General features: G+C 40.6%; 2 protein-coding genes across 4 annotated transcripts in view; both read right to left on the reverse strand.

The window, feature by feature from the left end:
* The window catches only part of LOC311079634 (NACHT, LRR and PYD domains-containing protein 3-like), a 158,882-nt gene that overhangs the window by 58,566 nt on the left and 83,007 nt on the right, over window positions 1–17,309 (reverse strand). Inside the window, exons 1-2 of one of the 3 annotated variants that reach the window (XM_084109229.1) lie at window positions 9,032–9,135; window positions 5,930–6,127 (exon numbers count right to left, since the gene is read on the reverse strand). The exons of 1 other annotated variant lie outside the window; for it this stretch is intronic. In XM_084109229.1, the coding sequence (XP_083965355.1) occupies window positions 5,930–6,075 (146 nt within the window). In that variant the 5' untranslated portion in view covers window positions 6,076–6,127; window positions 9,032–9,135. Of the gene's footprint in view, window positions 1–5,929; window positions 6,128–9,025; window positions 9,136–17,309 lie in introns of those variants that run through there. One more of the 3 variants, XM_084109228.1, reaches the window with a different exon arrangement.
* On the reverse strand, window positions 13,329–14,690 carry LOC311079910 (fascin-2-like). Its single transcript, XM_084109632.1, has 3 exons — window positions 14,535–14,690; window positions 14,275–14,442; window positions 13,329–14,159 (listed from the first exon to the last, which is right to left on the reverse strand). The coding sequence occupies exons 1-3, from the start codon at window positions 14,677–14,679 to the stop codon at window positions 13,954–13,956; spliced, it is 519 nt and encodes a 172-aa protein (XP_083965758.1). The 5' UTR covers window positions 14,680–14,690; the 3' UTR covers window positions 13,329–13,953.

Consider the following 17,309-nt stretch of genomic DNA (forward strand, 5'->3'; position numbering starts at 1 on the left):
CAAGGCGTACAGCCAGCAACTCGAGGCAATTGACATGCCAAAGGCGCTGGGGTCCTGTCCAGGAGCCCGTGGCAGCATGTCGATTGCACATGGCACCCCAACCCGTGGCGGAGGCATCTGTTGATACAACAACATGCCTGGAAGCTCGTTCTAAGGGAACTCCGGCCCGTAGAAAATTGAGGTTCGACCTCCGGGAGAAGGTCTAACGGCAGGTCGGAGTCACTGGGACTCGGAGCGTGCCGTGTTGCCATGCCCACCTCGGGACTCGATCGCGAAGCCAAAGCTGAAGCGGTCTCATATGAAGCAATCCGAGCGGCGTTACTGCGGCTGCGGATGCCATATGCCCCAGGAGCCTCTGAAAAAGTTTCAGTGGAACCGCACTCCTGCCCTCGAACTGACGAAGGCAAGTCAGCAGTGACTGCGCTCGCTCGCTCGTAAGCTGCGCGCACATGGTGACCAAGTCGATCTCCATACCGAGAAAAGAGATCCTCTGCACGAGGCAGAGTTTGCTCTTCTCCTAGTTGACCCGAAGGCCCAGACGAGCTAGGTGCCGGAGCACTAAGTCCCTGTGTTCGCAAACCTGGTCTCGAGAGTGAGCTAGGATCAGCCAGTCGTCGAGATAGTTCAGGATGCGAACCCCGTGTTCCCGAAGAGGAACAAGGGCTGCCTCGACGACCTTCGTGAAGACGCGAGGAGATGGGGCTAGCCCGAAAGGGAGAACCGCGTACTGGTATGCCTGCCCCTCGAAAGCAAACCGTAGGAACGGTCTGTGTCGAGGAAGAATGGAGACATGGAAGTAGGCGTCCTTCAGGTCGATCGCTGCACACCAATCCTGCGGCTGCACGCAGTTCAGGGAGCAGTTCACGCAGGGAGCAGTTCAAGACGCACAGGTCGAGGATTGGCTGTAACCCACTGGATTTCTTTGGTACAATGAAGTAAGAGCTGTAGAAGCCGGACTTCATTTCGACTGGAGGGACAGTCTCGATCGCACCCTTCGCCAGTAGGGTGGCGACCTCCGCTCTCATGACAGGGGTATTGCCACTGACCATAGTGAAGCGGACTCCCCTGAAGCGGGGAGGAGACTGCGCAAACTGAATCGCGTAGCCAAGCCTGATGGTTCTTGCGACCCAGCGGGACATTACGGAACCACAGACGTACTGTCGGTGGTGCAGCGAGGCGGAATGACCGGCCCAGGCGAGGGTGGCATAGCGGCCCTGTGCGGGGGCACGGTCATTAGCCGCATCCTGCCAGAGGAGGCCAGGGGAGGACCAGCGTCCCACGGGGGCGTGCTCTGGCAGGGGTCTGGCGACAGAGGGGGTTGAGAGGAGCGTGGCCTGTGGGCGACGCGTGCTGTCATCCACAGCCTCTTGGGGCTCAGAGAAAGAGCATCAGTTCTTTTTGAATGAGATTCTCCCCCAGCACTCCACCGGGGGAAGGAGTGGTCCTGCTACCAGCTCCTGAAGAACTGAGCCCTAACTCCAAGCTGCCCGTCTCAGGAGTGCTGCTTAGCCAGGTGTTAGCCGGCTAAGGGGCAGAGACAGGCGGTGCCAGCCTCCAGCGACCTCCTCGTGCTCGGGCGGTTGAAGGCCCGAGGGGAGGAGCCGCATGGAGGCGGCGTCGGCGGGAAGCAGACTAAGGAGACCACACGGACGGATAATCGTCAGTGCAGAAGCCTCAGTCCGCTTCTGGAGTGATCAAAGACTGTTGGGCGCAGTCCTCAACCACACCGCCGACCAAGCTGCCCGTGTCAAGAGTGCTGCTTAGGCTGGCGTGGCAGTCTAAGGGGTGGAGACGGGCAGCGCCGCCCTCCTGTGACCTCCTCCTGCCCAGGGCCGGTGAAGGCCCGAGGGGAGGAGCCGCATGGAGGTGGCCTTGGCGGGAAGCAGACTAAGGAGACCACTCGGATGGATGACCATCAGTGCAGACGAACCTGAGTCTGCTTCTCCGCCGAAGAGCCCAGCCTGGGACATGGGGGAGCTGAGAAAATGAATTCTCGACCAGGAAAATGACCAGGCCGGGCATGGGATAGCGTCCCAGCAAGGGGGCGTGGTCGAGTTTCCGCGTTCTGTCAGTGTTGGCCAGGGAAGGACTAGCGTTCCACTGCAGCCGGTTCTGACAGAACTCCTGAGTCAGCACTGCCTCGAAGGCGAAGGCGACACACAGGACTGCATGCCTGTGTCACAATAGTGACAGAGAACATACAGACCAAGATCGCCTCACGATCAAGGGAGCGTCTCGTGGGCCGCGAAAGTCACGTGGACTCCCGCGGGCCAGAAGCATCCTGATGCACATCCGGGAAAGCCTACAGCGCTCGGGGGGAGGGCGATGCCACTCCAGCCGATGCTTTCAGCTGCCCGGGAAAGCATGGCCATCAGCTCTGGATCTGACTCGACTAACGCCGACACACCTGAGGGAGGCAACGTAGTCGAATCCTCATTTCCAGAGGAATCAAGCCCGCCTTGTGATGCTGTGAGTGACATGACACCATCTGCTGGAGCCCCGAATGAAACACTGGGTCCCCGAGAGGAACCAGGCACACACGGAAGCCCCACGGTATGCGATGTGGAGGGGGGCGTGTTTTTTTGTTTGTTTTTTTGTATTGTACCACACTGTAACCCTCAAATCACTCTGGCCACCAGCCAAAGTATCCCGTTTTTTTAGAGATAGATTGGGGTGTGGCAGAGGGGACTCTACCCACACTGAGATCATTGAATCTCGATCTATAAACATCGCAATGGTCATGTTCCCTCAATGAAAACATGACTCATCCACGAGCGCTGCCGAGCGTGATTAAGCCCAACACGCGAAACAGCGCTCGTGACCGTTAGGCAGATGAATCACGCGCCCACATCCAGTAAATACACGGGCGAACCGTCTTGAAAAAGACATGCCGCGTGCAGCTCTTTTAGAGAGGAAAAAAGCTCAGCAGAGTGCTGAAGCGCCCAGGGAGAAACACACTCACTGTCGGCAGATCACTGCACAAAACAGCAGCAGGCAATGCGATCTCGCTGGAATGCGCCATCACACAAACACACTGAAGAGCCGCTCGTCTCGTAGAATGAAGATGATTCAGAATGGCTTGTAGGAGTGAAGAGAACTCTTGGCTCCGAAGCGAAAACATATCTGCATTTACTTATATATAAAACATATCTGCACTTCTTGATATACCCCCGGGGGGGGGGGGGGGGGGGGGGCGGACCTACGCTATGCAAATTCCGCAGACCCATGGCATTTCATTGCCATTGGCTCGTTTTATATACTCGAAGGTGAGAGGCTTTCTAAGCGAAACCCCATTCGTCGTCATCCGACGTAACTCGGAGTGACTACGAAAGGGAACTCCAGTTCCAACAGGTTGCTCTGCTAACAGTTTAAACAAAATTAAGATAGTGCTTCTTTATAACATTATAGGTAACACAGTATTGTCCATTCAGAAGCTGATAGCCTGCATTCTTGAAAAAATAAAATAAGATCAAATAGAAATAAAAGTTAAAAGCTGCTTGTAATTGTTATTCAATGGCTAGGTGTTTGATCGTAATAATTCAGGAAATAGCTGTACAATAACAGTGTTTTAAGTTTTTTGCACTTCATTTAAATTAGGATATTTTACTTTATTTTTACGGTTTTTGTTTGGCAGCCGCAGCTGACAGTCATTGACCGTTTTTTGATGATTTTATTTTTTACAGTGTACTTTCACTCACCAGAACATCAATATACAGGTATACAATGAAGTGTGCCACGCTAGGCCTTTATTCTGCAAATTCTCAGTCATCATTAGAGGTGGGTCTCCCTCCATCGACGATGTTCGACTGGACGTATAACAGTGCTTGTTTCGGATCAAGAAAGTCCTTCCTAATCCCGTTGTAAGTGATACGAAACTTTGCCGGGTGAATGACTCCATAGCGAACATCTGACCAGTCTTTCAGTAGTTGTTTAACTTCGTTGAATGCAGATCTTGCGCGTGCCACGGTGGGGGGATAATCTGGAAATATTGAGATGGGCAGTTCTCCGTATTTCAAAGCGCCACCCGCTTGCCTCGCACGGTGTAGTACCTCCACGCAGTCCTGGTGATAGTGTAGCTTTGCGATAATGGCTCGAGGCTTCCCCTTAGCTTTCTCCAGTTGAGGAGTTCGGTGCGATCTGTCTACCATCACATCCTTATCCATGGCAAACACTTCTTTAAGCAGCTTGGTGACAAAAGATGGCGAACCTGACCCAGCATCCTCCGGCACATTCAATATTCGGATATTCGACCTCCTCATTCTCCCTTCCATGTCGAGACACTTATTCTGTAGATCTGAGACTTCTGCTTGAAGTTTGTTAACTGTAGTCTGAAGACACGCTACATCATCCGAACATGTGGTCAGACTGTGTTCCATGTCAGCAACTGTAGTTTTCACCGAGTCCAGGTCGGAGCGAAGCAGTGAGATACTATTGACGACTTCAGTTTTAACAGACTGTATTTCACTTTTAACGGCCTCAAATTCACTTGCAAGGACGTCTTTCAGTTCTGACCTGAGTAATGCAGATATGTCTTCCTTCATCGAGGTAAGAAGTTCAGTCTTAGCATCAGTCATGCTGGCTTGTTTGCTGTTAGCCGTGTTTCTTCCCGTGAAGGTAAATTGTCGAAGATTTTTCGCAATTGACAGAGTTTGCTCAAAATAAAATAAAACAGAGTTGCAGACTATCTAATGTTTAACTTTGGATATCTATTTTAGACCTTTTTGGAGAGTGTAATGCGCTAGAAATAAAGTTTTTAAATAAAATTCAGCAGAGCTTCCCAAAACGTGGCTTACTCCATGGCCTGCTCTCTAGCGACCCCACCATAATTTAAATATTGAGCAAAATAATCGTGATTATGATTTTTGCCATAAGCAGCCCTAATAATACAATTAGAAACATTCTATAAACCCTCTGCACACAAAAGTATCATTTCTAATTTATAATTACATACAGAGCATTAAATCTATGTATTAAAGTCAAATAGTGTAAAATTAAACATGCTTTTTTATCAACGGTGAATTAGTCAATTCATTGTTATAAGCTGACTTTCAATGTTGTTTATTTTTGTCAGTTATAGTTATTTTTTATTGAGGAGTAAGAATCATAACTACTATTTGTGTGAGTCATTGATGTTTATTTAATATTTTGAAGAGTTACTTTAGAATATTTCAACTGGAACGGACTACTAGTGGGAACTTTTTAATTTTATTTACATTTAATGCAAGTTCGGTGTAGGCTAACACTTTATATTTACTTCTGCTGTTGCTTGATTTCACTTCAGCAATAAAACCCTATGTGTATTTTAACAAAAGAGGCCAGTAGCCAGAAGCATTCATGAAATTAAAACCCTTCAAGTTTTTAAATCACCAAATGGAGTTTGAATGTCACCTAGCGGCCATATTGGTTACTGCGCCTAAAACTCCCAGAGCATATTGATAGTTTGAGACAAATTTGAAAGACAACTTGGTTGGATTTACCACTTTGACTTGCAGTTTTAGGTGACCAGACACAGGTTTTATATTAATAGAAAAGAAAAATATAGTTCAGCATCCATTTAAGTTTGGATATGTAATTTTCCAGTCTATGTTTAAGAATAGGATCACCAGGTAAGAGGCGAATGAGGCTAACTAGTTATCTGGATTCAAAGACTATTATCTATAAATATATTCAATTTGGATACATATATTATAGCCTTTTTACCCTTTATTTTAACAACTATTTGTGCACCCATACACACACTTGTGTTCGTGTGTGTTTTAATTGCCAGTATTGTAGTTTTTAGGGGCAACGAATATAATATAATATAATATAATATAATATAATATAATATAATATAATATAATATAATATAATATAATATAATATAATATAATATCTCGTATAGGGCGCCAGCAGAATATGGACCGGCCCTGAACTTCATGTTACTCACACAGGGTCAGTGGTCACAGCAGGTCCATCACTGAGATCAGGGAGCTCAAACATGGAGATGTTACTCTTCATAGACACACAGCTGAATCCTGGAGATGCTGCTCTCTGAGTGTGAACAGACTCCTCTCTCTCCTCACACACACTCATTTTACATACAGTTTGCTCCTTCTCTTCCTCCTTTATCAGAGACTTTTCAGACCTGTATGTGGACACAGAAAACATGCACAAAACACAAATTAATTTTGACACATTTCATTCACTTAATAACATTAACAGTTTTTCTCCAGTTACTGTAAAATGTTGTTTTGTAGAGCAACATGTCGGCCACACTTTCACACTTTTAACACAGCATCCTCGTTTAAACACTGGATTCACCTTCACTTTAATGACACTGCTGAACTCTTGCAGGTGTTTTTCACGATCCGTTTAGTCGCCTCGCATTAAGCGGAGGAAAACTCCACCGTTTTTTAAAATAGGGCTTATTCACCTTCTTTCCTGCATTTAGATAGGTGGGCAAATGCATTTTTGTCTCAGTGCATGCATTGGTTTAGTTTGACAGGGTCGGCGCTAGCTTAGCTTAGCTTAATGAATGGAATCCTTTGTTGCCAGATAGCACGTCCTGAGTAAAAGTGATAAAAAAAAAAAAAAAACCACAGGCGAAGCACTGGTACTTGGGCGCAGAGATATCACACAACACATGAAATCCCACAACTTCCAAGTAGCAGTGCTTCGCCTGTGCTTCCCCCTAATATAGTCCCAAGTCAATATCTGCCTAGGAAATCGCCTAGTGTTAATCTGCATCGCTATTTGTACTCGTTGTGAATACACAGGCCACAAGAAGTAATTAGATGGGGTTTTTTTAATCACTTTTACTCATGACATGCTAGCTGGCAACAAAGGATTCCATTCATTGTGCTAAGCTAAGCTAGCGCCGACCCTGTCAAACTAAAACATTGCATGCACTGAGACAAAAATGCATTTGCCCACCTATCTAAATGTAGGTAAGAAGGTGAATAAGCCCTATTTCAAAAAACGGTAGAGTTTTCCTTTAAGTAAATATAATGCTACTTTTATGTGTTTATCGAGCACAGCTTCAGTTCAGACAGACCACGTAGGCATAGGCTGCGATCAGCTGATGCGGTCAGCTGTCAAATTGCTCCAGCCACTACCGTTCTCCTATTAGACCGGAAGGATATATATACGCGGCACTTCCGCCCGGGAAATATGCTTAAACTGCTCGCAACCCCCCCACCCTCACCACTATAAGTATGAAGCATATTTCCATGCACCTTTTGGCTGTTGTCTTCTTTGTTTCAGATTATCAAGGCTTCCAAGTCCTAGAGTCACGGACATCATCGTGAGAGACACACCCTTCCTCATAGCAAGCTACAGCATAGACGTCCCGGACTTCACTGCTATGTCTACATGTTTAACCACGGCTTAAAGACATTACTAAACTATCTTAATCATCTATATATTGCTCAAGCTGATGGTTCCATAGGGGGGTTAATGCTAAAGCTACGTATGTCATTAATTATGGAGCAAGAACCCCCATAAGGAACCATACCGCCAAAGATAAATTGTGTTCAATAAACTCAAGTAAACTTGCCAAAGTGGTCTCGTCTGAAATGTGTAGGAGAGACTGTCAAAACAGCGCAGGTGTTTTTATGATATATATATATAAAAAAAAATCTCCGCTCTCAGATTCTGTCAATTTTATTACGAAATTCAAAAAATAAATACCATTTTGGCGCTTATGTGACGTAACAGATCCCTAGCGGCACGTGAACCGATCATCTCTAAAATAAACATGAACACTGTTGAAAGATACAGTACAACTTACCGAAATGTATATTCCTCATACATAATATTGATCAATCAGTGTTTTTCAACCGCGCAAAGAGGTCAATAAAACATCTGGAGAACAATAGGTCACATTACATTTACCTCAGGAAAGCCATTTAATGACCATAATACCATAATATAGGCTATAAAAAAAAAATAAAAAAAAATAAAAAAGAGCTATAGAGAGTATTTTGCTAAATATGTGTATTATATTACATATTTGTTATATTTTTACTTGCATCATTAAATAAAGTTGTTAAAAGCGCATTATATTTAATTTGAGTAATTTTAACATTAAATAATACTACCAGCTGACAGGGCTCTCTGTATGTTTACAGCATTAGGTTAGATTTTTTTTTTATTCTTGAGAAAATTAATGCCTATCTTGTTTACCTAATATTTATCAAAATGAGTCAATATTGAATCAAATCACAAGAACTGAATTGAATTGAAAACATGAAATTTGTGTCAAGCAATAAATAAATAAAAACGTAGCTTAACCTTACCAGAATTTGTACCATGAACATTGTAGGCTAACATTTTGTCACTCTGCAATTCTGTTTAGATACTAAAATGTTTTGACAATCACAATACACCCATTGTGATGCAAGATTTTTTATACATCCCCCCAATCCCCCCTCCATAATTATCAATCCAAGCTAAACTCAAAAGTTGTTATTTTGTAATAATATAATATTTTGTTATTTTGATATTAAGTTATATTTTAAAACAGCCAATCGTAGCCTACCACTCGTGGAATAGGCATTTAAAAGAGACAGATTATGGTCTGATATGACTCAGAAATGACATTGGGCAATTGCAGCGCAAGATGTTCAGAAGAACGCAAGAGCTAAACTTCTACAAGCTCAATAACATCCACATAAAATAAAAAATAAAAAAAGAAGGTAAGAAAAAAGTCAGTCATAACTTTGCCCATTAATTAGATGTGCAAGGCAAGCAGACACGTTTTCGGGTTGTTATTGACAATTAAAAATGTGAATTTTCACGTTGCACAGTTGTGTGGTGGACTTTCAGCGAGTTAAAACATATTTTTAAAGAGCCGTTTGTGAGTCATACGAGCCGGCTCACGAAAAAGAGCCGGAATGCCCATCAGTTGACGTGTTGTGAAGCAGGCCTAGATAACGAAAGTAACTTTCAACTTTATCATGTTTGAGTTTGAGTTCGTCATAAGGTCTGCTGAGACGCAAATACTCTATCGATATTACAGCTATGAAAAGTTTAACGAACTTACTGTCACCTGTGAAGCGAGTGCTGATTTTCTATCTTCCGAAATGGCGTCTTTACAGTGTACAGAATCCAGTGCACAGTCCCCTTTCCCCATACACACAGGAGACAGTTTTCCCACCCTTTAGCACAGAAGCGCGGTGGTGGATGACTGAGGGAAAACTGTCTGTGTGTATGGGGAAAGGGGAGGGACAGAGGGAACAGGCAAGACAAACTCCTACGTTTAAATAACATATAGAAAATAACTTCTTGACAACTTATGGAGCTGGGAACAAGCCCTAATAAGCAACTACACTTTAGAAACAAGACTCAAAAAACCGCGACCCGCGACTACCAATATTTGTAAGCGACTTTACAGAAAAACAAGCCCAAAGACCATAGCAGGAAAAATGTATATATATATATATATATATATATATATATATATATATATATATATATATATATATATATATATATATGGAAGTCAAGGGTTCCAGTTAACTGTTTGGTTATTAATATTCTTCAAAATATCTTCCTTCGTGTTCAGCAGAAGAAAGAAATTCATACAGGTTTGAAACAACTTGAGGGTGAGTAAATGATGACAGAATTTTCATTTTCAAGTGAACTATCCCTTTAACTGAATAAACCTGTGTGGTATTTTTGATTTCCTAAGGTTGTAATGGTGGTGCAGTCATTTAACTTCTAACACATCGAGGAGGATATGGAAGCCCATTTTTGCCATATAAGAAAAAAAACATGCTCTGGTAGTCATAATTATGACATAGAAAGTTGAATTGATGACATACTAAGTCACAATTATGAGATGAAAAGTTTAAATTATTACTTAAAATGTAAAAAAGTGAAAATTATGACATTAAATGGATAGTTCACCCAAAAATGAAAATTAGCCCATGATTTATTCACCCTCAAGCCATCCTAGATGTATATGACATCATGTAAGACATCGTCTTCTTTCAAATGAATACAATCTGAGTTATATATATAAAGCGGGGGAAATAAGTATTGAACACGTCACCATTTTTCTCAGTAAATATATTTCCAAAGGTGCTATTGACATGAAATTTTCACCAGATGTTGCTAACAACCCAATGAATCAGTACATACAAAGAAACCAAAACAAATAAGTTCAGATATTAAGTTATGTGTAATAATGTGAAATGACACAGGGGAAAAGTATTGAACACATGAAGAAAGGGAGGTGCAAAAAGGCATGAAAAGCCAAGACAACAGCTTAAAACTATTAGTAATTAAAAAGCAATCCAGCCCCCTGTCCGTGCAAATTAATAACAGCTAGTTCAGTCCCAACGGATGGCCTACAAAAAGGTCTCATTGCCAAGGTGTCACACAAGACACATCTCATGATGGGTATAAGCAAAGAGCTGTCTCAAGACCTTCGCAACCTAATTGTTCCAACACATAATGATGGCATTGGTTATAGGCGCCATTCTAAGCTTCCGAATGGTCCAGTGAGCACTGTTGGGGCCATAATACGGAAGTGGAAAGACAATCATTTCACCATACATTTGCCTCGACCAGGTGCTCCTCGCAAGATTTCTAACAGAGGAGTGAAAAGAATAATCAGAAGAGTTGTCCAAGAGCCAAGGACCACTTGTGGAGAGCTTCAAAAAGACCTGCAGATAGCAGGTACTGTGTTCTCAAAGAAAACAGTAAGTAATGCACTCCACCTCCATGGCCTGTATGCACGCTCACCACGCAAGACTCCATTACTGAAGAAAAAAAGCATGTTGAAGCTCGTCTAAAGTTTGCTGCACAACATTTGGAAAAGCCAGGGAAATACTGGGAGAATATAGTGTGGTCACATGAGAGCAAAATTGAATTGTTTGGATGCCATAATACACACCATGTTTGGAGGAGAAATGGCACTGCACATTACCCTAAAAACGCCATACACCTTGGTGATGGCTCTTGGATAACTCTTCTGATTATTCTTTTCACTCCTCTATTAGAAATCTTGCGAGGAGCACCTGGTCGAGGCAAATTTATGGTGAAATGATTGTCTTTCCACTTCCGTATTATGGCCCCAACAGTGCTCACTGGAACATTCGGAAGCTTAGAATGGCGCCTATAACCAATGCCATCATTATGTGTTGGAACAATTAGGTTGCGAAAGGTCTTGAGACAGCTCTTTGCTTATACCCATCATGAGATGTGTCTTGTGTGACACCTTGGCAATGAGACCTTTTTGTAGGCCATCCGTTGGGACTGAACCAGCTGTTATTAATTTGCACGGACAGGGGGCTGGATTGCTTTTTAATTACTGTAAGTTTTCAGCTGTTGTCTTGGCTTTTCATGCCTTTTTGCACCTCCCTTTCATCATGTGTTCAATACTTTTTCCCTGTGTCATTTCACATTATTACACATAACTTAATTTCTGAGCTTATTTGTTTTGGTTTCTTTGTATGTACTGATTCCTTGGGTTGTTAGCAACATCTGGTGAAAATTTCATGTCAATAGCACCTTTGGAAATATATTTACTGAGAAAAATGGTGACGTGTTCAATACTTATTTCCCCCGCTGTATATATATAAAAATGTCCAAGCTTTATAATGGCAGTGAATGGCCGTTTCTGTTTTGAAGTCCAGCAAAGTCTATCCATGATAAAAGTGCTGCAAATAAAGACGACTGACACTTTTCACACACTCTCACGCCACACATCCATTTTCTCACGCACAGAAAAATCGCGAAGCAAAGAGGACACGGAGACCGACAGACTAGACAGAGCAGGTTATTATGATATAAAAAAAATCTCAGCTCTCAGATTCTGTCAATTTTATTACAAAATTCAAACAATACCGTTTTGGCGCTTGTAAATGTGATTGACAGATCCCATAGCGACACGTGAACCGATCATCTCTACTAGCTAATAGTAAATAAACACGAACACTTTTGAAAGATACAGTAGGCTACAACTTACCAAAATGTATATTCCTCATAGATAATATCGATCAATCAGTGTTTTTCAACCGCGGAAAGAGGTCAATAAAACAGCTGGAGAACAATTATGCCACATTTACCTCCGGAAAGCCATTTAATGACCATAGGCTATAGCACGTTAGTTGGCTATAAAAAAAAAAAAGAGCTACAGAGTATTTTGCTAAATATGTGTACTATATTTATTATATTTTCACTTATATCATTAAATAAAGTTGTTATTATAATAAAAAAACGCATTATATTTAATTTGAGTTATTTTTAACCTTAAATAATACTACCAGCTGACAGGGCTCTCTGTATGTTTACAGCTTTAGGTGAGTTTTTTTTTTTTGTTTGTTTTTTTTTTTGTGAAAAATTAATGCCTCTTGTAATAAATTAAATCTTGTATACCTAATATTTATCCAAATTAGTCAATATTAAAACCAAATCACAAGAATTGAATTGAATTGAATTGAAGTTGTGAAATTTGTGTCAAGCAATAAAAAAAAGAAATTGTACCATGTAAACATTGTAACTTGTTGTCACTAAACCTAATAAAATTCAGTTTAGTTACTAAAATGTTTAGACAATCACAATACACTTATTGTTATGCAAAAAAAAAAACAATCGCATACCTATGCTGGTTCCTTCGAGATTTTCCTAAGGGGGTTTTATAATGGCATTATAATGTTTCACTGCATAAATGTTCGCTGTAATTTCAATTTATGAGTAAAATAAAGCCTGTGGTAAACATAACTGACGATACTTTGATGTTTTGTTGTACAAAGTACACTGCACACACACTCAACTCACACCCCAGCTGTCTTTTCTAGTTACTTATTAAAAAACTGTTAATGTTATTAAAAAAAGAGCATAACTGTTTCAAAATTTGCGTTTTCGCTATGGGTGTGTGTAATTTACTTTGTAGAAACAACATGCCAAAGTGTACTGAAGTTATGTTTACCACAGGCTTTATTTTACACATAAATCAGAAAACTCCATTATTAAACCCCATAGGAAAATCTCGAAGGAACCAGCAGCGAATTAGACTTTCAGGTTCAGTCATATCTGAACAACTCTATTCATACTCGAAGCCAGAGGGCGCTCTCGCACAGAAAGCACAAAGAAGACTCATAACAGGTAGACTCATCATCAGGTATTTTCATAAGAATAAAGTATTTAGCTAATTCCATTCCAGCTATATTGCTAATCGAAATAGCCTTTATCACAGTAGAATATACAAAATAATGTTGTATGAGGAACTATTATTAGCATTTTAGTCTCCTCTAAACAAAATCACATGGCATGGTCTAAAAAAGTTTTAGAGTAATCCTCAGATTTGAAATAAAACATGATCAGAACAACATTAAGCTGTAGTTATTTTATTTTATCATATTTTATCTCATGAATATTCTTGTTGGAACCCAAAACACAGCAAAGTGTAAAAACAGAACTCCAAATTTGAACAGAAGCTTTATTTTTTCTTCAAATGTTGTTTTATATTTTATTATGTGTGTTATTCTTAATAAGGAAAAGAAATTAAACATGGACATATTTAAGCTGTTATTTTAGTAGTTTCTTAATCCCAAATATGCTTGAACTTTAAAGAACAGTGAATGAACAAAGCGGTAGAGCCAGCAGCAAAGAAACTCAGGAAAATGAATGAAAAATTGATTTAAGAATTGTGCATGACTTGTGTTAAGCTTGGCCGCTCTCTGTGAAGGGTGGCCCGATTGTGGACATGCTTTTAAAAAATTCTCGATCCGCCACTGCAAGGAGTGAAGTGTAATATTGTATTTTTCGGATGAATCAAAGGGCAACACTAAATTTACAGTATTAGAAACAGATAAAACCACACATATTTCACTCACTCACAAAAAAGACTGAAGAAAGAACATGAATGAACAGCGTTCTCCTGAAAGTCATTAGTTTAACAGGTGTCAGTGCGATAACTGATTGTTTCTGAGTGAGTCTGTGTTTGTGTCTCTGGTTCAGCACTCAGTGCTCCCACAGGGAAGAGGCGTCCACGCTTAACCCATCGCCCATCAGCGTGCCTCCCTGGTCTCCACGCAGGTACTTGCCATTCTGACCCTTGATGCCAACCCGTCCATACTCCACAAACTCAAAGAAGAAATCCTCCGGTTTGTCCCCATCTGTGCACACCAGACCACTGCCGGAGACATACCAAAACTTTTCATTTCCACCTGTGGTAGAAAAAAAGAAAATACATGCATCAGGAATTTTGCGCAGAAGTGCCCAACAGAGTCAGTGTTGCTCAGTGAAACTCTCGTCAGTCTCAGCTCACACGATATGACTCACTTTTTATATGGTATGCGCCATCGCTGAAGAGCAATGAGAAGATGTCGTAAACAGAGCGACTGGCGTCCAGTGTATTGGAGTTCTTGTGGTGACACACAAAGCCGTTCTCCCCACGCAAGACCAGGATAGGACGATTAATCAGCTTTAGCATAAACTGCTCGTCCTCCCCTGCCGAACACATGAGAGGATTTATCTGACTCGTGTTGTATCCAGTAGTGGAAGTTTAGTAAAAGGTCAGAGAAGAATCAGTGTGCACTCACCCACAGAATCACTCACAGCTGCAAGCTGGCCATTTCTCTTTGTGCAGACATATTTTCCATTGTTTGCCCTCAAAGCGACTCGTTGGCCCAACCACTCAATGTCCAACATGGTGTTTTCTTCTCTATCAGTTACAAGAACACACATATTCAAGATCATAGCTATGCATATTATATATTATATTTACATGTTAAAGCGATAGTTCACCCCAAAATGAAAATTCTCTCATCATTTACTCGCCCTCATGACGTTCAAAAACCTGGATGACTTTTTTTTATTATTTTTTTATTTTTTATCTATTGAACACAAAAGTAGTTTTTTTTTTTCATACAATAGAAGTAAATGTTCACCAAAATTGTTTGGTTTCCAACATTCTTGACAATGTTTTTATTTTTATTTTTTTTATGATCCACAGCAGGAATAAAGTCATAGTTTGAGTAATGATGACAGAATTAACATTTCTGGGTAAATTATCTGATTTAAAAGTTTTTGTTACAAATTAATTTTTACAAACAGCAACTCTATGATGATGCATCAGTCAATGTGTTATTATAGGAAATAAATAGAAACTTTTGCTAATTTAGTTGTTATAGCACAAAATGTCAAAAATTAAAAGAAGGGTAAGTTGAGTAGCTAACATTAAAAACTCAAGTGAAAATAAGTGGAGCTGGTAATGCAGTTTGTGGAGTTGTTTAATCCTCCTCTGCTGAGATCTTCACAGATATAATGTTCTGCCCTGCATTTCACTTTTTTTCTTTTCTTTTTTAACAATGTGCCATTTATTCCAATCAAAATGTTATATATGTCTGACGTTGGAGCTTGACGTCAAACAAACATTGGGTTTAGACATCAACCTAATTTTCATTTTCAACCAAAATTTGACATGATCTGACCAATGGATGAGTTGGAGTCCAGCGTCTTCTTGATGTCGCATTGACGTACTGTGTCTTCTGTGGACATACAGGCATCAACAATGGTGTCAATCAACAAAATATTCAAATAAACAGATCAACTCTCTGAACATCACAAAACAAGCTACTAAAAACAACAGCAGAAATAAAAGCAAATACAGAAAAAAAGACATTTAATCTGCATAATTTATTCATGTCGCAATATTGTGGCATGAAGCTTTTTTATGACTGTCACCACTGTTGAGTTTCATATGTTGATTGCTGAGGTGTGTGTGTGTGTGTGTGTGTGTGTGTGTGTGTGTGTGTGTGTGTGTGTGTGTGTGTGTGTGTGTGTGTGTGTGTGTGTGTGTGTGTGTGTGTGTGTGTGTGTGTGTGTGTGTAAAAAAACAATAGTTCAAAACATTTAGTGCACAATGTGTGTTTATAATCTTTCAGACATCACTGGATCTAATGCTGCAGGCTCACAGTGTAGAGATGGAGAAATGAAGCCTCATAAAGGCTTAGATACTGTTCCCAGAACAGATTTAAAGCTTCAGGAGTGTTGTAAACAGTAAAAAATAAAGCAGCTAAAATACACACATAGAAAATACACGTATATACTTCTTCATATTACTTGTATGACTGGGTATTGAAAATATAATTGAATACATTTTAATCAATGAAAATCATTCATTAATAATTTGTATTAATCGTGAATTAATAATTAATAATTTGACAGACAAGATAAGGTGTGGGACTAAAATGTGAATAAGGACATTGTGTGATGTGATCATCTGGTTATTAAATCTGCTTATGAGACTTGGCAGTGACAGTGCTTGTGTGACTGTGGGAACGACAGAAAGGTGATAAAGAAGTTTGGAGTGATTTGTATTGAGAAATAAGAGCTGTTTGACAGTGTTTTGGGCGATTGGGTCTATTTCTCCTCTTTTACAGTTCTTCCCCTGTCTGGACAATCTTTCTCATGGTACAGAGGAGGCCGGTGTACAAAGAAACTGCAATGCCAAAGTGTCCAGATGTGGGACACGTGTTCCTGTATTTTCCAGTATTCTAGTGGATCTCCGACTCTTTGAATGTTCGTATCTCTCGACTTCTTCTACAGCGTCGGCTGTGGCATTTAAGCTTTGTTTGCTCTGGTCAAACACGAGCCAAACTTTCCACCCAAGAAATGTGAAGAGAAAAGAGTTTGAATGGAAGTCACTGTACATGTACATCGACTGAATATATATATCACACTCCAAGCATCTCACCTTCTGAATCAAGATATTACATATAATAATTAAATGAACTGAGGAAAACAAATTGTGATATGTCATTTTAAAACACCATACATACATTGGAAGTTGTAAAACTGTTCTCAAACAGGGAGGTCTTTCTTTTTCCTGGCGGATGCGACTTACTATATAGTAAATAGTAAATATATACTGTAAGTAAATAGTGAATGTTGAGCTTTTGTAAAAACATAACATTCACCCTTTCACCAAACGCCAACACCAACCCCGAACCCCCACCCTATCCCCAATACCATGTGGATATGATCACCTGTGTACTAGATACTCAATACTGCATTTAAATTAAAAATGAAATAAAGATAGATGATATAAATGATGTATTCAACAGTAAAAATGTAAATTAATAAATCAAACGGACATAAATTGATGTGAATCATGGAAATGTGGGACACATAGGCTCTGATGTGTACAATTCAACTCTATCACAAACAGTTTTATGTTAATATCCATCACACGAGTATATGGTGATGATGAGGTTGAGGAGAACGAATTAGTCAAACTGCAGGAAACCTGGGAATAAAAGAAGGTCATAATTAAATGTCATTATTGCTAACAAGTCTGTCACAAAGAAAGCAAT

Source organism: Abramis brama, assembly GCF_963993115.1.
Source record: "Abramis brama genome assembly, chromosome: 1".
Classification (NCBI taxonomy): domain Eukaryota; kingdom Metazoa; phylum Chordata; class Actinopteri; order Cypriniformes; family Leuciscidae; genus Abramis; species Abramis brama.